This window comes from Oncorhynchus clarkii, chromosome 16 (assembly GCF_045791955.1).
Source record: "Oncorhynchus clarkii lewisi isolate Uvic-CL-2024 chromosome 16, UVic_Ocla_1.0, whole genome shotgun sequence".
Classification (NCBI taxonomy): Eukaryota; Metazoa; Chordata; class Actinopteri; order Salmoniformes; family Salmonidae; genus Oncorhynchus; species Oncorhynchus clarkii.
The window spans coordinates 25,433,285-25,453,114 of record NC_092162.1 but is presented as its reverse complement, the minus strand read 5'-3'; the positions used below and the strand labels follow the sequence as shown (position 1 = coordinate 25,453,114).

The following is a 19,830-nucleotide window of genomic DNA, read 5'->3' as shown; positions in this document are numbered from 1 at the left end:
CATTAGTTTGTGCCCAGTGGGTAGTTCCTTCTTCTTTTAGTGAGGTAATCAGTGATCTGGCATGACTGGATTGGCAAAAGCTATGTTGTAACTCTGTCTTTGTTGCAGTAGCTATCTTGTAAAGGGAAAGGAAGCATTTATTGAAAAGTGTTTGAACAGGTTTGAAGATGAGTGAATATCATCAAGATAAGATCTTGAGAGAAATTATCAGATTTTGACCTTGAAGCTCGAGTGAGCTCCGTCAACTGCCCTCTAACTATAGAACCCGTCCGAACCTGTATTTCTAGGTTGTGTTGCAATATAAGAGGAAATTACCTATAGGGGTACTGCACCTGCATATTCCTTCCCATACAGCCAGTCTACATCGATGTCCTGATTCAGAGGGGTTGGGTTAAATGCGGAAGACACATTTCAGTTTAATGCATTCAGTTGTGCAACTGACTCGGTATCCCCTTTCCGTTTGCCTTCCTTCGCAGTTATTCTCTCTCTTCCACCCCTCTTACATCCTTCATTCATATTTTAACCCTGGCCCTGTTCAACCTCTCACCCTGTGATGTTTCCTGTGGATTGTTCAGGTGTGGTGATGCTAGACCGGGTGGAGCGCAGTCTCTCCGGCATCGCTGAGAAGATAGTGGATGAGTTGATCATCAAGAAAGAGATCAGGCCCAGCGATCGGGATGGAGTGCTCCGTTCCCTGCTCCAAAACCGCAGGTAAAGTTCACTAAGTGTTCACTAAGCTACGCTTGTATGATTAGTCAGCTTGCCTAAGACCTGAAGACTTGTGTTTGCTGTCTATGTAAAAGTCTAGGCTTTAGCGCAATGGGTTCAGATGGTCTGTCACAGTAAAGTCCTACTCAGGTCTTTGTATCGGAGGTGGTTCAAAGCCAAGCCATACCACTGTCCATATAAATACTAACTAAGGGACCAGTGAGGAGGAAGGGGAGGAGCATACCACTCAGTGATTTTATTTTATTTTAATTTTATTATTTTTAGATAAAATTATACTAAATACATGCACAACACCAAATAACTGATTAAAACACACGGTTTTGCAGTGAAGATCTACAGTAGCCTCAAAAGCACCCTCTAGGGTAGCACCATGGTGTAGCCTGAGAACGGGTATTTTCTGTCCTCCTCTGGGTACATTGACCTCAATACAAAACCTAGGAGGCTTGTGGTTCTCACCCCCTTCAATAGACGTACACAGTAATCATGGCGACTTCTGAAGGACATCATCCAACCTATAAGAGCTATTGCAGCTTGAACTGACATGTTGTCCATCCAATCACAGAATCTACTGAAAGCTACAGCTACCTAGTACTACAGTGCATAAAGTGTGGTGAGTAGTTGACTCAAAGAGAGAAAAAAACAATAGTTGAACGGTTTTGGGAAAATACATTTATTCACAAATGAAGGAGAAGCAGCAGAGAGAGAGAGAAAGCTAGCTATATTTTGTTGTACTCATTTCTTCCTTGTTAACCTGTCACTTACTTAGCTAATGCAGCTAATTTAGCCTACTCAATAAACTGACTCAGAGAGGAATGCTATGTATGTTAGCTAGCAGACTAAGGCTTTCCAACACTGCAACTCTTCTAAGTTAAGGTAAACTTGAGGTTTTATTCATTTATTTCCACCGGGGCCCGCCAATTCTGTTGCAAAACATTCCTTAAACGGAAGCAAATGGAACGAAATGGGGAGGGACATACATGAATTTGTTCAATAGAAACTCGTTTTAGTTTTTTTGCAACAGTTTGGACTAATGATTACACCCCAGCTAGATGCAGGCAATGTGCAAGGTGGTATTGAATGTGTCACTGTCTGTCACCTTGTCTGTCACCTTGAGTACTCCAATTTGTCTCTCGACCTATGTACCCACATTATAAACTTTCATTTGAAGGCTAGGTTGTAGCAACCTCGTGATGGTTATAGGGCACATTTGAGTATCATATAGTAGCCTAAACCTATTGATGTTACATTGAGTTAAGTGAACAGGATATGAATGACAGTCATCCAATATGAAGGAGAAGAAATAAGGCCTTACTGTAAGGATCGGCGCTGGAGACGAGAAGCAGGTACAGGGAGTGAACCACGGACAGGAACAGAATACAGACAGCGTCTGGACAGGGGAAACAGACAGGAACAGAATACAGACAGCGTCTGGACAGGGGAAACAGACAGGAACAGAATACAGACAGCGTCTGGACAGGGGAAACAGACAGGAACAGAATACAGACAGCGTCTGGACAGGGGAAACAGAAATGACAATAATGCTGACACAGGGATGAAACAGACAGATATAGAGAAGGCAATCAAAACGTGAAGGAGTCCAGGTGGGTCCAATGAGTGCTGATGCGCATAATGAGGGTGACAGGTGTGCGTAATGAAAGGCTGCCTGGCACCCTCGAGCGCCAGAGAGGGAGAGTGGGAGCAGGCATGACAGCACCCCACCCTCTAGGGACGCCACCTGGGCGAGCCTGATGCGTCCCACCTGGGCGAGCCTGATGGGCCGGCCGAGGCATGGGCGCTGGACAAGCTGGCTGAGGGCGTAGAAGCCCGACGAGCCAGCAGAGGCATGGGAGCCTAGTGAGCCGGCTGAGGCGTGAAAGCCTGACAATCCTGCTGAGGCATGGGGGCCCAACGAGATGGCTGAGGCTCTGGGAGCCTGACAATCCGGCTGAAGAGTGAAAGCCTGACGATCCCGCTGAGGTGTGAAAGCCTGACAATCCCGCTGAGGCGGGGGAGCCCGACGATCCGACTGAGGCGTGGGAGCCTGATGAGCCGGCTGAGGCATGATGTGGGGTGGGAGCCTGTCGACCCAGCCGGGGCAAGGAAACCTCTCAAGCTAGTTAAGGCGTGGAAGCCCGAAAAGCCAGCTGAGTCACCCCTGGTTCCATTGGCGGCGGCACCCAGACCCGATGTCACCAGCAAAACAAAAAACAAAAACCTCCCTGAGGCTTTATATAGGGGTGTCAGCATTCTGTAAGGATCGACGTTGGAGACGAGAAGCAGGTACAGGGAGTGAACATTTAAGAACCACGGACAGGAACAGAAAACGGACAGCATCTGGACAGGGGAAACGGAAACGACAATAATGCTGTCACTGGGATGAAACAGAGGAAACAGACAGATATAGGGAAGGCAATCAAAACGTGAAGGAGTCCAGGTGGGTCCAATGAGCGCTGATGTGCGTAATGATGGTGACAGGTGCCTGGCGCCCTCGAGCGCCAGAGAGGGATAGCGGGAGCAGGCGTGACACATTCTCATAAAGAAAATGCCACCGACCACCGCTGTTAGGGGCAGACCGGGGGCCAGTTAAACCAGTTGAGTGTATGCCTGGTCGTAACTCTACAACTGACATAGAATGGGGACCTGTTAAATTACCTAGGCATAAGCCTTTCTATGAGCTTACATACAGTACATAATATAAGGTGTGATTCTCTCCCCAGCCAAACTGCAGTAGAGGGCCAACCCTTGGTCGGGGGGGCGGAGATGCAGACCTTTTCTGTGAAAGAGAGGGTACGTGTAATGTGTCATTCAGTCAGCAGTCACCCTAAACAGTAATAGATCAACAATACCAACATTTAAAAACACACAAATTCAATGTCAATGTCAACAACCATTTTAGATAATTGATTTGACTAAATACTATACACATTACTTTTCTTTCCTCAGAGAGATGCAACTGACACTGTAGAGGCCTCTATGGTGCTTGTTGGTAAGTGCAAATCTGAATTTGAATCAGTACACTGTGTGTGTGTGTGTGTGTGTGTGTGTGTGTGTGTGTGTGTGTGTGTGTGTGTGTGTGTGTGTGTGTGTGTGTGTGTGTGTGTGTGTGTGTGTGTGTGTGTGTGTGTGTGCACATATCTTCATGCCTGCCTATGTGTATGTATTATCATACCTCACAGGAGGTTGGTGGCACCTTAATTGGGGAGGATGGCCCATAATAATGGCTGGAATGGAGGGAATAGAATGGTATAAAACACATGGAAACCATACTGTATGTTTGATGAGTTTGATACCATTCCATTGATTCCGTTCCAGCCATTACTATGAGCCAGTCCTCCCCAATTATGGTGCCACCAACATCCTGTGTCATACCTATGTATGCTTATGTATGTTTGTTTGTATGTGTATGTGTACCAGGAGCTCTGGACTTCCTGGAGAGGCCCACGGTGGCATTTGTGCGTCTGAAGGAGGCTCTGGTTCTGGATTCGGCCCTGGAGGCCCCAGTGCCAGTCCGCTTCGTCTTTATCCTGGTGGGCCCCACCAAGAGTGACATGGACTACCACGAAACCGGCCGCGCAATGGCAGCACTCATGGCCGACAAAGTGAGTTAGCAAATTAAAAGGTCCAATGAAAGAGCAGGAAGTGGAGATGAGCGAAACTGTACAGGAAATGAGAGCAGGTTAACAGGAAATGGTAATCATCAAAAACGGGATTCATGACACATTGTTTAACCAATCTTCCGGCGCCGACAGAGATGGCCGCCTCGCTTCGCGTTCCTAGGAAACTATGCAGTTTTTTGTTTTTTTACGTGTTATTTTTTACATTGGTACCCCAGGTCATCTTAGGTTTCATTACATACAGTCGAGAAGAACTGCTGAACATAAGAGCAGTGTCAACTCACCATCAGTACGACCAAGAATATGACTTTCGCGAAGCGGATCCTGTGTTCTGCCTTTCACCCAGGACAACGGAATGGATCCCAGCCGGCGACCCAAAAAAACGACGTAAAAGAGGGAAACGAGGCGGTCTTCTGGTCAGACTCCATAGACGGGCACATCGTGCACCACTCCCTAGCATTCTTCTCGCCAATGTCCAGTCTCTTGACAACAAGGTTGATGAAATCCGAGCAAGGGTAGCATTCCAGAGGGACATCAGAGACTGTAACGTTCTTTGCTTCACGGAAACATGGCTCACTGGAGAGACGCTATTGGAGTCGGTGCAGCCAACTGGTTTCTCCACGCATCGCGCAGACAGAAACAAACATCTTTCTGGTAAGAAGAGGGGCGGGGGCGTGTGCTTCATGGTTAACGTGACGTGGTGTGATCATAACAACATACAGGTACTCAAATCCTTCTGTTCACCTGATTTAGAATTCCTCACAATCAAATGTCGACCGCATTATCTACCAAGGGAATTCTCTTCGATTATAATCACAGCCGTATATATTCCCCCCCAAGCAGACACATCGATGGCTCTGAACGAACTTTATTTGACTCTTTGCAAACTGGAATCCATTTATCCGGAGGCTGCATTCATTGTAGCTGGGGATTTTAACAAGGCTAATCTGAAAACGAGACTCCCTAAATTTTATCAGCATATCAATTGCGCAACCAGGGCTGGAAAAACCTTGGATCACTGCTATTCTAACTTCCGCGACGCATATAAGGCCCTGCCCCGCCCTCCTTTCGGAAAAGCTGACCACGACTCCATTTTGTTGATCCCTGCCTACAGACAGAAACTAAAACAAGAAGCTCCCGCGCTGAGGTCTGTTCAACGCTGGTCCGACCAATCTGATTCCACACTCCAAGACTGCTTCCATCACGTGAACTGGGATATGTTTCGTATTGCGTCAGACAACAACATTGACGAATACGCTGATTCGGTGAGCGAGTTCATTAGAACGTGCGTTGAAGATGTTGTTCCCATAGCAACGATTAAAACATTCCCAAACCAGAAACCGTGGATTGATGGCAGCATTCGCGTGAAACTGAAAGCCCAAACCACTGCTTTTAATCAGGGCAAGGTGACCGGAAACATGACCGAATACAAACAGTGTAACTTTTCCCTCCGCAAGGCAATCAAACAAGCTAAGCGTCAGTATAGAGACAAAGTAGAATCTCAATTCAATGGCTCAGACACAAGAGGTATGTGTCAGGGTCTACAGTCAATCACGGATTACAAAAAGAAAACCAGCCCAGTCACGGACCAGTATGTCTTGCTCCCAGGAAGACTAAATAACTTTTTTGCCTGCTTTGAGGACAATACAGTGCAACTGACACGGCCCGCAACTAAAACATGCGGACTCTCCTTCACTGCAGCCAACGTGAGGAAAACATTTAAACGTTTCAACCATCGCAAGGCTGCAGGCCCAGACGGCATCCCCAGCCGCGCCCTCAGAGCATGCGCAGACCAGCTGGCTGGTGTGTTTACGGACATATTCAATCAATCCCTATCCCAGTCTGTTGTTCCCACATGCTTCAAGAGGGCCACCATTGTTCTTGTTCCCAAGAAAGCTAAGGTAACTGAGCTAAACGACTACCGCCCCGTAGCACTCACTTCCGTCATCATGAAGTGCTTTGAGAGACTAGTCAAGGACCATATCACCTCCACCCTACCTGACACCCTAGACCCACTCCAATTTGCTTACCGCCCAAATAGGTCCACAGACGATGCAATCTCAACCACACTGCACACTGCCCTAACCCATCTGGACAAGAGGAATACCTATGTGAGAATGCTGTTCATCGACTACAGCTCGGCATTTAACACCATAGTGCCCTCCAAGCTCGTCATCAAGCTCGAGACCTTGGGTCTCGACCCCGCCCTGTGCAACTGGGTACTGGACTTCCTGACGGGCCGCCCCCAGGTGGTGAGGGTAGGCAACAACATTTCCACCCCGCTGATCCTCAACACTGGGGTCCCACAAGGGTGCGTTCTGAGCCCTCTCCTGTACTCCCTGTTCACCCACGACTGCGTGGCCACGCACGCCTCCAACTCAATCATCAAGTTTGCGGACGACACAACAGTGGTAGGCTTGATTACCAACAACGACGAGACGGCCTACAGGGAGGAGGTGAGGGCCCTCGGAGTGTGGTGTCAGGAAAATAACCTCACACTCAACGTCAACAAAACTAAGGAGATGATTGTGGACTTCAGGAAACAGCAGAGGGAACACCCCCCTATCCACATCGATGGAACAGTAGTGGAGAGGGTAGGAAGTTTTAAGTTCCTCGGCGTACACATCACAGACAAACTGAATTGATCCACCCACACAGACAGCATCGTGAAGAAGGCACAGCAGCGCCTCTTCAACCTCAGGAGGCTGAAGAAATTTGGCTTGTCACCAAAAGCACTCACAAACTTCTACAGATGCACAATCGAGAGCATCCTGTCGGGCTGTATCACCGCCTGGTACGGCAACTGCTCCGCCCACAACCGTAAGGCTCTCCAGAGGGTAGTGAGGTCTGCACAACGCATCACCGGGGGCAAACTACCTGCCCTCCAGGACACCTACACCACCCGATGTCACAGGAAGGCCATAAAGATCATCAAGGACAACAACCACCCGAGCCACTGCCTGTTCACCCCGCTATCATCCAGAAGGCGAGGTCAGTACAGGTGCATCAAAGCTGGGACCGAGAGACTGAAAAACAGCTTCTATCTCAAGGCCATCAGACTGTTAAACAGCCACCACTAACATTGAGTGGCTGCTGCCAACACACTGACTTAACTTAACTTAATAATGGGAATTGATGGGAAATGATGTAAAATATATCACTAGCCACTTTAAACAATGCTACCTAATATAATGTTTACATACCCTACATTATTCATCTCATATGTATATGTATATACTGTACTCTATATCATCTACTAAATCTTTATGTAATACATGTATCACTAGCTACTTTAACTATGCAACTTTGTTTACATACTCATCTCATATGTATATACTGCACTCAATACCATCTACTGTATCTTGCCTATGCCGCTCTGTACCATCACTCATTCATATATCTTTATGTACATATTCTTTATCCCCTTACACTTGTGTCTATAAGGTAGTAGTTTTGGAATTGTTAGCTAGATTACTTGTTGGTTATTACTGCATTGTCGGAACTAGAAGCACAAGCATTTCGCTACACTCGCATTAACATCTGCTAACCATGTGTATGTGACAAATAAAATTTGATTTGATTTGAACCAGCATCAGTACATGCATGTAAAATATGGGTGTTTCTAGGACTACAACCATGATACACATTCCATTTAGGAGAAATGCAAAACAATTTCTCCATTGAGCATGTTAATTATTCCAGGACTGGGCTTAATCTGTGTCAGGGAAACCGGCCCATATATATAACTTCACAACAATACAAAAAGACACTAGACATCATCCTCATACTCTCACATCCCAATTTCTTTCCCCTCTCTTCTTTTTCCTCTATCCCAGGTGTTCAACCAGGCGGCGTTCCAAGCACAGGGCGAACGGGAGCTGATGGACGCCGTGGCTGACTTCATGGACTGCAGCATCGTGATCCCTCCCACGGAGATCCAGGACGGGGCGATGCTCCAGTCCATCATCGGCTTCCAGAAGAAACTGCTGCAGGAGAGGCTCCGTCCCTCCGACCCCGTGTTGCGTCTGGACTTGAAACCCCGCAAATGTGGGTGGAGGCTCATTATCATATTCTACAATAATACAATAGATTAGAATGAATTAAAATAGCATCAATACATGAGCATACACATACATAAGTGTTGCAAAAACCCACTTGCATCCATAGCACCTGTTTTGTAGTTGGTTAATGGAGGTCTCCCTCTGTTAAAAAAAAACATACAGTTGAAGTCGGAAGTTTACATACACTTAGGTTGGAGTCATTAAAACTCGTTTTTCAACCACTCCACAAATGTATTGTTAACAAATTATAGTTTTGGCAAGTCAGTTAGGACATCTACTATGTGCATGATACCAGTAATTTTTACAACAATTGTTCACAGACAGATTATTTCACTTATAATTCACTGTATCACAATTCCAGTGGGTCAGAAGTTTACATACTCTAAGTTGACTGTGCCTTTAAACAGCTTGGAAAATTCCAGAAAATTATGTAATGGCTTTAGAAGCCTCTGATAAGCTAATTGACATCATTTGAGTCAATTGGAGGTGTTCCTGTGGATGTATTTCAAGGCCAACCTTCAAACTCAGTGCCTATTTGCTTGAAATCATGGGAAACCATGAGACCATGCAGCCATCATACCGCTCAGGAAGGAGACATGTTCTGTCTCCTAGAGATGAACGTACTTTGGTGCGAAAAGTGCAAATCAATCCCAGAACAACAGCAAAGGACATTGTGAAGATGCTGGAGGAAACAGGTACAAAAGTATCTATATCCACAGTTAAACAAGTCAACAAATATCAACATAACCCTAAAGGCCGCTCAGCAAGGAAGAAGCCACTGCTCCAAAACTGCCATAAAAAAACAGACTATGGTTTGCAACTGCACATGGGGACAAAGATTGTATTTTTTGGAGAAATGTCTTCTGGTCTGATGAAACAAAAATAGAACTGTTTGGCCATAATGACCATCATTATGTTTGGAGGTAGGTCGCGGTGTGACTAGGGTGGATGATCTAGTGTGTTTATATCTATGTTGGCCTGGTATGGTTCCCAATCAGAGGCAGCTGTTTATCGTTGTCTCTGATTGAGGATAATATTTAGGCAGCCATTTCCCCACTGTGTTTTGTGGGATCTTATTTTGAGTTAGTGCATGTTGCACCTCTTATGTTACGGTTCGTTGTTTGTTTCCTTTTTGTTTTGTAAGTTCACAAAAAAAAAAGATGTGGAACTCAGAGCACGCTGCGCCTTAGTCCGTCTCTCCACACAGCCGTGACAATGATGGAGGACAATTATGTGGATATATTGAAGCAACGTCTCAAGACATCAGTCAGGAAGTTAAAGCTTGGTCGCAAATGGGTCTTCGAAATGTACAATGACCCCAAGCATACTTCCAAAGTTGTGGCAAAATGGCTTAAGGACAACAAAGTCAAGGTATTTGAGTGGCCATCACAACACCCTGACCACAATCCTATAGAAAATGTGTGGGCAGAACTGAAAAAGCGTGTGCGAGCAAGGAGGCCTACGAACCTGACTCAGTTACACCAGCTCGGTCAGGAGGAATGGGCCAAAATTCACCCAACTTATTGTGGGAAGCTTGTGGAAGGCTCCCAGAAACGTTTGACCCAAGTTAAACAATTTAAAGGCAACGCTACCAATACTAATTGAGTGTATGTACACTTCTGACCCACTGGGAATGTGATAAATAAAATAAATAAAAGCTGAAAAAAATCATTTTCTTAACTATTGTTCTGACATTTCACATTCTTAAAATAAAGTGGTGATGCTAACTGACCTAAGACAGGGAAAGGATTAAAGTATTAAATGTCAGGAATTGTGAAAAACTGAGTTTAAATGTATTTGGCTAAGGTGTATGTAAACTTCAAACTTCAACTGTAACCTTTTCCAGAAAAAAAAATAATATCAGTGTTCCTCCCTAATTTAAATATTTTTTATTACAAGTACAGTACCAGTCAAAAGTTTGGACACCAACTTATTCCAGGGTTTTTCTTTATTTTTTACTATTTTCTATATTGTAGAATAATAGTGAAGACATCAAAACTATGAAATAACACATATATGGAATCATGTGGTAACCAAAAATGTGCTGAACAAATCAAAATATATTTTATAATTCAAAGTAGCCACCCTTTGCCTTGATGACAGCATTCCACACTCTTGGCATTCTCTCAACCAGCTTCATGAGGTAGTCACCTGGAATGCATTTCAATTAATAGGTGTGCCTTGTTAATTTGTGGAATTTCTTTCCTTCGTAATGCGTTTGAGCCAATCAGTTGTGTTGTGACAAGGTAGGGGTGGTATACAGAAGATTGCCCTATTTGGTAAAATACCAAGTTCATATTATGATAAGAACAGCTCAAATAAGTGAAAATGACAGACCATCATTTCTTTAAGACACAAAGGTCAGTCAATACGAAAAATTTCAAGAACTTTGAAAGTTTCCTTAAGTGCAGTCGTAAAAACCATCAAGCGCTATGATGAAACTGGCTCTCACGACCACCACAGGAAAGAAACACCCAGAGTTACCTCTGCTGCAGAAGACAAGTTCATTAGAGTTCACTGCACCTCAGATTGCAACCAAAATAAATGCTTCGCAGAGTTCAAGTAACAGACACAACTCATCATCAACTTTTCATGAGAGACTGCATGAATCAGGCCTTCATGGTCGAATTGCTGAAAAGAAATCACTACTAAAGGACACCAATAAGACGAAGAGACTTGCTTGGTCCAAGAAACACAAGCAATGGACATTAGAGTGGTGGAAATGTGTCCTTTGGTCTGATGAGTCCAAATTTGAGATTTTTGGTTCCAACTGCCATGTCTTTGTGAGACCGCATGTGTGGTTCCCACTGTGAAGCATGAAAGAGCAGGTGTGGGGGTGCTTTGCGGGTGTCACTGTCTGTGATTTTATGTAGTATTCAAGGCATACTTAACCAGCATGGTTACCATGGCATTCTGCAGCAATACGCCACCCATCTGGTTTGCGCTTAGTGGGACTATCATTTGTTTTTCAACAGGACAATGTCCCAAAGCACACATCCAGAATGTGTAAGGGCTAATTGACCAAGGGGAGTGATGGAGTGCTGCATCAGATGACCTGGCCTTCACAATCACCCGACCTCAACCAATTGAGAGGGTTTGGGATGAGTTGGACCGCAAAGTGAAGGAAAAGCAGCCAACAAGTGCTCAGCATATGTGGGAACTCCTTCAAGACTGTTAGAAAAGCATTCCTTGTGAAGCTGGTTGAGAGAATGCCAAGAGTGTGCAATGCTGTTATCAAGGCAAAGGGTGGCTACTTTGAAGAATCTAAAATCTAAAATCTATTTGATTCCATATTTGTTATTTCATAGTTTTGATGTCTCACTATTATTCTACAGTGTAGAAAATAGTACAAATGTAGAGAAACCCTTGAATGAGTAGGTGTGTCCAAACCTTTGACTGGTACTGTATATTCCAAACCTTCCCAGCTTAGCTATACTTAATATTTTCCTAGCTTCCAACCCATCTGGGCCTGCTCCTGAGGATCCTCTGGTTCGTACGGGTCAGCCGTTCGGCGGGATGATACGAGATGCGAAGAGACGCTACCAGCACTATGTGAGTGACTTCACTGATGCCCTCAACGCTCAAGTTCTCGCCGCTATTATCTTCATCTACTTCGCTGCCCTGTCCCCTGCCGTCACCTTCGGAGGATTGCTAGGTAAATACTGTCTGTGTGTGTTTGTGCCGTGAGTGCTTGATTACGTGTTCAAATGTGTGTGTGTGTGTGTGTGTGTGTGTGTGTGTGTGTGTGTGTTTGTATATACATGTGTGTTCGTGTTATCTATGTGTCAGAGTGAGCCTGTCAGGTGTGCCACATGGGTGTGATTTGTACTTTGGGGACTATTCCGTTGGGCTAGGCAAGCTCAATCAAATGCAACTAAAATATTTGAAAGAAAACAAATACTTTTCAAACCCATGTCTGTAACGCCATAACCTCTCCTTTCCCACTTCCCTACTTCAGCTGATAAGGTGGACAACATGATGGGTGTGTCTGAGCTCCTGATCTCCACCTGTGTCCAGGGAGTCATTTTCTGCTGCATCGCAGCCCAGCCCGTCCTGGTCATCGGCTTCTCAGGCCCACTTCTGGTGTTTGAGGAGGCCTTCTTTGCCGTGAGTGACTCCTCTTTTAATGCCACACCTGCAAAATGACTAAAGAGCTATGGCTCTCTACATCTGATCGACATAAAACTGATATTCCATCGTGCATGCAACGATGCATCTTATTTAAGTATTTTTGTTTGTGTGTTTTTTTCTTTCTGTTATGTTTGTGGTGTCATATCTGTTTCATCATATTTAATTAAATGTATGATGAATAGTAAATGTTCATATGAGAATGATAAAGATGTGTATATGGCATATCCTATTAGTCCAGGCAATATGTGCCAAATTTTATATATTCACTTTTTAATAAAAGTATGATACTTGGTACACTTGTACAGTTTGGGGCCCTGATCATTTTCAAATATGGAGCCAGGGCCTCCCGGGTGGCGCAGTGGTCTAGGGCACTGCATCGCAGTGCTAGCTGTGCCACCAGAGACTCTGGGTTTGCGCCCAGGCTCTGTCGCAGCCGGACGCGACCGGGAGGTCCGTGGGGCGACGCACAATTGGCCTAGCGTCGTCCAGGTTAGGGAGGGTTTGGCCGGTAGGGATATCCTTGTCTCATCGCGCACTAGCGACTCCTGTGGCGGGCCGGGCACAGTGCACGCTAACCAGGTCGCCGGGATGCGCGCTGTGTTAAGAAGCAACGCGTGTTTTCGGAGGACGCATGGCTTTCGACCTTCGTCTCTCCCGAGCCCGTATGGGAGTTGTAGCGATGAGACAAGATAGTAACTACTAACAATTGGGTACAAAAGGGGGTAAAATTCCCAAAATAAATAAATAATATGGAGCCAGGTGGTTGTGGCAGAATAGCAAAATGGCCCGCCTGGAGTGATTTTTGATGTTGTGCATGGCATCATTGTAAACATAGGGGTAGACATAGAACATTTTATGTCATTATTTTTGGTTTTGGAGATATGAGGTAAAATACATTATTTGGGTGTGTAGGAATGGAAAATGGCCACCACAGCCGTCATGAGTTGTTTTTATAATGGATCCATATCTGAAAATGTTCAAGGCTCCAAACAGTACAAGTGTACCAAGTTTCATGTTTTTATGAAAAATTTGACATCATTTTCACATCTCGCTTTGACTACAGTATATGTAGAATACCACTAAATATCACTGACAACTGGCAATAACCTGGAGTCTTTCCATTCCATTCAGTTCTGTAAGTCTCAGGACATTGAGTACATTGTGGGGCGTGTGTGGGTGGGCGTGTGGCTGGTGGTCATCGTGGTGCTCATCGTGGCGTTCGAGGGCAGTTTCTTGGTCCGCTTCATCTCCCGCTTCACCCAGGAGATCTTCTCCATCCTTATCTCCCTCATCTTCATCTACGAGACCTTCGCCAAGCTGGGCAGGGTATACATCACCATCCCACCTCTGTCCATCCTGTTACATGACACTACTCAACTGTCATTAATGTTACATTAAGTCAGTCTACTGTCATTATTTGTCCATTACATTTCTCCACTGTCATTACTGTTACATTACGTTAATCCCCTGTCATTACATTACATTTCTCCACTATCAACACTGTTACATTACATTATTACACTGTCATTACTGTTACATTACTCCACTGTCATTACCGTTACATTATGTTAATCCACTGTCATTGCATTACATTTCTCCACTGTCAATACTGTTACATTACATTATTACACTGTCATTACTGTTACATTACTCCACTGTTTCCAATCCTCTTGCTCACTCTTAACTTTGTTTCAATGTCCATTGCTGGTATCTGACTCAAAGGACCAGAGAAATAAATCATTGTTTTTGCTAAAAATCAGTAATGGAAATACAGCTTTTTCAAAAAGCACAGTCAACTTTCATCCAATCGCTGTCTGTAGATTTTCAAGGCCCACCCATTGATCCTGAACTACGACCACCTCAACAACACGGTGGAGGACCCATGGCACCCAGTGGTGATCCACAACCACCTGTATGACAACAGCACGGGCAACACCACCACCACAGTCAACATCCTGGACCGGGCCTACCCCAACACGGCCCTGCTCTCCATGTGCCTCATGTTTGGATGCTTCTTCATCGCCTTCTTCCTGCGCCAGTTCAAGAACGGGACCTTCCTACCTGGAAAGGTAATGATATTAATCAATACATTTTTATTCGACAATTTAATTTACATTTAAAGTGGCCTCAGCTATGTGAATACAACAATGCACACATTGAGGATAATGTCAACAGACTCATTTCAATTGTAGCATGATTTCCTTTCAACAGGGCGTGTATCTTTAGTTTGAACAACTTTTTTTTACATACCCACCCCCTCCCGGATTGGGGATCAATAAAGTTCAACTCAATTAAATTATTCAAGTGCTATAAGCACTTTAAATTATAAGACAGGGGACTCGGCACTAGCCTTGGAACCAGTCAGATACACTTGTCAAGCTTTGTTGTTATGTGTTTGTCTGCCTTTCAGATCCGGCGCTTGATTGGGGACTTTGGGGTGCCCATTGCTATATTCTTAATGTGTGTTGTGGACATCAACATAGAGGATGCGTACACCCAGGTTAGTCCTTGCTAGCCTGGTCTCAGATATGTTTGTGCTCTTTCCAACTCCATTGCTCTGTCATTGTCGGACCAAACATGTTGGCATGGTGGCACAAACAGACTGGCACTCAGGCTAAGTCCTTATTTCTATGACTACAGGTTTTCTGGAAATTGTCAGACTACACAAAATTATTTTAAAAAAAATTATAAAGCATTTTCAACCCTACTTTCAACTAAAGTATAGCTATAGTATAGTATAGCTAAAGTGTAGCGTGAGTTAGCGTGAGTTGAGCATAATAAGCGTAACTTACCTGATGTAGGAATAGAACAAATTAATTCAAAGTTCGCCACCCTAACTGGTGTCTTTCCCTGGTTAGAAACTGGTCGTACCCAAGGGTCTGACGGTGTCAAACCCTGCTGCCAGAGGTTGGCTCATCAACCCGTTTGGCGAACACAAGACTTTCCCCGTGTGGGTCATGTTCGCTTGCTGTGTGCCCGCTTGTCTCGCCTTCATCCTCATCTTCCTAGAGTCCCAGATCACCACGTGAGTGACAGCTGTCAATCAGTAATCAGGCGATTTACAACGTTTACCGTTTAAAATCAGGCTTTTTCACTTGTAAATCAGGCCATTTACAAGTGAAATTGTGTGATTGTGAAATAAGTCATTGGATAGAAATTTCAGTTACAAAAGTAACTGAGATATGGAATAATAATTTATTGTGGAAAACATACTCAGAGAGTAATATGCTTGTATCTCCACCTTGCCCTCAGAAAGGCTACTGTAGGTTGTAGGGGCTAGGTTTTTTTTTTCTGGACAGGGTTACATTATGATGGCCCTGTCCAAAACCCCTATTCCCCATCTCCTACACATTTGTTTCTAAGGGTTGTTTCTAGACAAGGCCATAGATACACAATCCTTACCCTTAACCTTTACCCCATAACCTAACCTTTATTTTCTTCCTTGTCAGTCTGATTGTAAGTAAGCCGGAGAGGAAGATGGTCAAGGGATCCGGCTTCCATCTGGACCTTCTCATCCTGGTGGGCATGGGCGGGTTTGGTGCCATTTTTGGCGTGCCGTGGCTGAGTGCCACCACCGTGCGTTCGGTTACCCACGCCAACGCCCTCACCGTCATGAGCAAGGGGCCCAAGCCGGAGATCGAGAAGGTTGTGGAGCAGAGGGTCAGTGGGATTTTGGTGGCTCTGCTCGTCGGTGAGTGACCTCACTACTTGATCACAGCGGTGGAAAAAGTACCCAATTGTCATACTTGAGTAAAAGTAAAGATACTGTACCTTAATAGAAAATGACTCAAGTAAAAGTGTAAGTCACCCAGTAAAATACTACTTGAGTAAAAGTCTAAAAATATATGGTTTTAAATATATTTAAGTATCAAAAGTGAATGTAATTGCAAAAATATACTTTAGTATCGAAAGTAAAAGTATAAATAATTTCTAATTCCTTATATTAAGCAAATCAGACGGCACCATTTGATTTTTTTTATGGATAGCCGGGGGCACACTCCAACACTCAGACTTCACTTACAAACTAAGCATGTGTGTTTAGTGAGTCCGTCAAATCAGAGGCAGTACAGATGACCAGGGGTGTTCTCTTGATAAGAACATGAATTGAACAATTTTCCTGTCCTACTAAGCATCCAAAATGTAACGAGCACTTTTGGGTGTCAGGGAAAATGTATGGAGTAAAAAGTACATTATTTTCTTTAGAAATGTAGTGAAAAGAAATTCAAAGTTGTCAATAATATAAATAGTCAGGTAAAGTACAGAGACTCCTTGTGGTAGTGCTTTAAAGTATTTTGACTTAAGTACTTTATACCACTGCTTGATCGGTCAATTCTTATTCGTACCATATGGGAAAAAAAATATTTTCAGATACATGTGAAATATTTAAAATTGGCCAAATAATGAATTTTTTATTATTTAAAAAAAATGTATTAACCTTTTTCTCCCCAATTTCGTGATATCCAATTGCGGTCCAATTACGATCTTGTCTCATCGCTGCAACTCCCTAACGGGCTCGTGAGAGGAGAAGGTCGAGTCATGCGTCCTCCGAAACATGAGCCGCCAAGCTGCGCTTCTTAACACACGCTCGCTTAACATGGAAGCAAGCTGCACCACTGTGTCGGAGGAAACACCATTCAACTGACGACCATAGGCTGGGCCAATTGTGCGCTACCCTATGGGACTCCCGGTCACAGCCGGTTGTGACACAGCCTGGGATCAAACCCCAGGCTGTAGTGATGCCGCAACATTGTGATGCAGTGCCTTAGACCGCTGCGGCACTTGAGAAGCCTTATTCAATACATTTTAAATACATTCCAACAAATACTGCAGAGATTATATGAAATGTATACATAGATGTATGCAAAATGTATATTAGAATATACGGTGCGTTTTGAAAGTATTCAGACCCCATTACTTTTTCCACATTTTGTGACGTTACAGCCTTATTCTAAAATTGATTAAATTATTTTTATTCGCCTCATCAATCTACACACAATAACCAATAATGACAAAGGACAAACAGTTTTTTGACATTTTTGCTAATTTATAAAATAAAAAAACGGAAATATGACATTTACACAAGTATTCGGACCCTTTACTCAGTAAAAAGCACCTTTCGCAGCGATTACAGCCTAGAGTTTTTGGGTATGATGCTACAAGCTTGGCACACCTGTATTTGGGGAGTTTGTCCCATTCTTCTCTGCAGATCCTTTCAAGCTCTGTCAGGTTGGATGGGGAGTGTTGCTGCAAAGCTATTTTCAGGTCTCTCCAGAGATGTTCGATCGGGGTTCAAGTCCGTGCTCTGGCTGGACCACTCAAGGACTTGTCCCGAAGGACAAGGCTGGACCACTCAAAGACTTGTCCCGAAGCCACTCCTGCGTTGTCTTGGCTGTGTGCTTAGGGTCATTGTCCTGTTAGAAGGCGAACCTTCGCCCCAGTCTGAGGTCCTGAGCGCTCTGGAGCAGGATTTCATCAAGGATCTCTCTGTACTTTGCTCCGATCTCGTTTCTCATGGTCTGAAAGTCTTTAGGTGCCTTTTGACAAACTCCAAGTGGGCTGTCATGTGACTTTTACTGAGGAGTGGCTTCTGTCTGGTCACTCTACCATAAAAGCCTGATTGGTGGAGTGCTGCAGAGATGGTTGTTCTTCTGGAAGGTTCTCCCATCTCCATAGACGAACACTGGAGCTTTGTCAGATTGACCATCAGGTTCTTGGTCACCTCCCTAACCAAGGCCCTTCTCCCACGATTCGCATTGCTTCCTTTTTGCTCTGACATGCACTGTCAACTATGGGACCTTAAATAGACAGGTGTGTGCCTTTCCAAACCATGTCCAATCAATTGAATTTACACCAGGTGGACTCCAAGTTGTAGAAACATCTCAAGGATGATCAATGGAAACAGGATGAACCTGAGCTCAATTTTGAGTCTCATAGCAAAGGTGCTGAATATTTATATAAAAAATATAAATATAAATATGTATGTTATTAATGTTTAATAAATATGCTAAAATTTCTTTAACCTGTTTTTGCTTTGTCATTATGGGGTATTTTGTGTAGATTGCTGAGTTTTTTTTATATACTGTATATACATTTCAGAATAAAGCTATAATGTAACAAAATGTGGAAAAAGTCAAGGCACTGTATGTGAAATGCATCGGAAAACGTATTGAATGTAGTTCAAAATACATTCTGAAATACATTAAATAATGTATTTTAGAATATATTTTTAATGTATTTATCGATATATTTGGTAAATACAAAAAAATGCATTTAAATGTATTTCTAATAAATATATTTTGGGATTAAAATGTGTGGAACATATAAAAAAAATGTGCCAAATCATATTGTAACGAAATGGTGACTGTCCTAACAATGTAACAAGTGACAAAGAGCTCTTATCGGACAAGAGCACAAATAATAATATAATAATAATCAATAATTGTTCTTTTTATTTAGCATAGAAAAACATATTTTTTCATCAAAAATTGTGAATAACTTACCACAGGTTAATGAGAAGGGTGTGTTTGAAAGGATGCACATAACTCTGCAATGTTGGGTTGTATTGGGAAGTCTCAGTTTTAAATCATTTTCCACACACAGTTTGTGCCTGTATTTAGTTTTCATGCCGAGAATCCACTCTAACATAGGTACGTGGTTGCAAAGGGCATCAGTGTCTTAATGGCGCGATTTTCCAAGGCAAGAAACTCTGAGCGCAGCCCTACCAACATAGTCCCTGTGCCCAAGAACACTAAGGTAACCTGCCTAAATGACTACCGACCCGTAGCACTCACGTCTGTAGCAATGAAGTGCTTTGAAACGCTAGTTATGGCTCACACCAACACCATTATCCCAGAAACCCTAGATGCAATCTCTATTGCACTCCACACTGCCCTTTCACACCTGGACAAATGGAACACCTATGTGAGAATGCTATTCATTGACTACAGCTCAGCGTTCAACACCGCAGTGCCCTCAAAGCTCATCAATAAGCTAAGGACCCTGGGAATAAACACCTCCCCAACTGGATCCTGGACTTCCTGACAGGCCGCCCCCAGGTGGTAAGGCTAAGTAACAACACATCCGCCATGCTGAACGTCAACACAGGGGCCCCTCAGGGTTGAGTGCTCAGTCCCCTCCTGTACTCCCTGTTCACTCATGATTGCACGGCCAGGCACGACTCCAACACCCTCATTAAGTTTGCCAATGACACAACAGTGGTAGGCCTGATCACCAACAACGACAAGACAGCCTTTAGGGAGGAGGTCAGAGACCTGGCCGTGTGGTGCCAGGACAAC

At 44.0% G+C, this 19,830-nt stretch overlaps 1 protein-coding gene across 3 annotated transcripts in view; it reads left to right on the top strand.

The window, feature by feature from the left end:
* LOC139368252 (solute carrier family 4 member 1b (Diego blood group)) overlaps window positions 1-19,830 on the top strand; it is a 45,053-nt gene that overhangs the window by 13,022 nt on the left and 12,201 nt on the right. For 2 of the 3 annotated variants that reach the window (XM_071106965.1, XM_071106964.1), the window contains 12 exons: window positions 576-711; window positions 3,447-3,516; window positions 3,673-3,715; window positions 4,144-4,328; window positions 8,180-8,390; window positions 11,856-12,059; window positions 12,363-12,511; window positions 13,667-13,861; window positions 14,356-14,604; window positions 14,946-15,035; window positions 15,394-15,560; window positions 15,985-16,226. In XM_071106965.1, the coding sequence (XP_070963066.1) occupies window positions 576-711; window positions 3,447-3,516; window positions 3,673-3,715; window positions 4,144-4,328; window positions 8,180-8,390; window positions 11,856-12,059; window positions 12,363-12,511; window positions 13,667-13,861; window positions 14,356-14,604; window positions 14,946-15,035; window positions 15,394-15,560; window positions 15,985-16,226 (1,941 nt within the window). The remainder of the gene's footprint in view (window positions 1-575; window positions 712-3,446; window positions 3,517-3,672; window positions 3,716-4,143; window positions 4,329-8,179; window positions 8,391-11,855; window positions 12,060-12,362; window positions 12,512-13,666; window positions 13,862-14,355; window positions 14,605-14,945; window positions 15,036-15,393; window positions 15,561-15,984; window positions 16,227-19,830) is intronic. The other variant, XM_071106966.1, reaches the window with a different exon arrangement.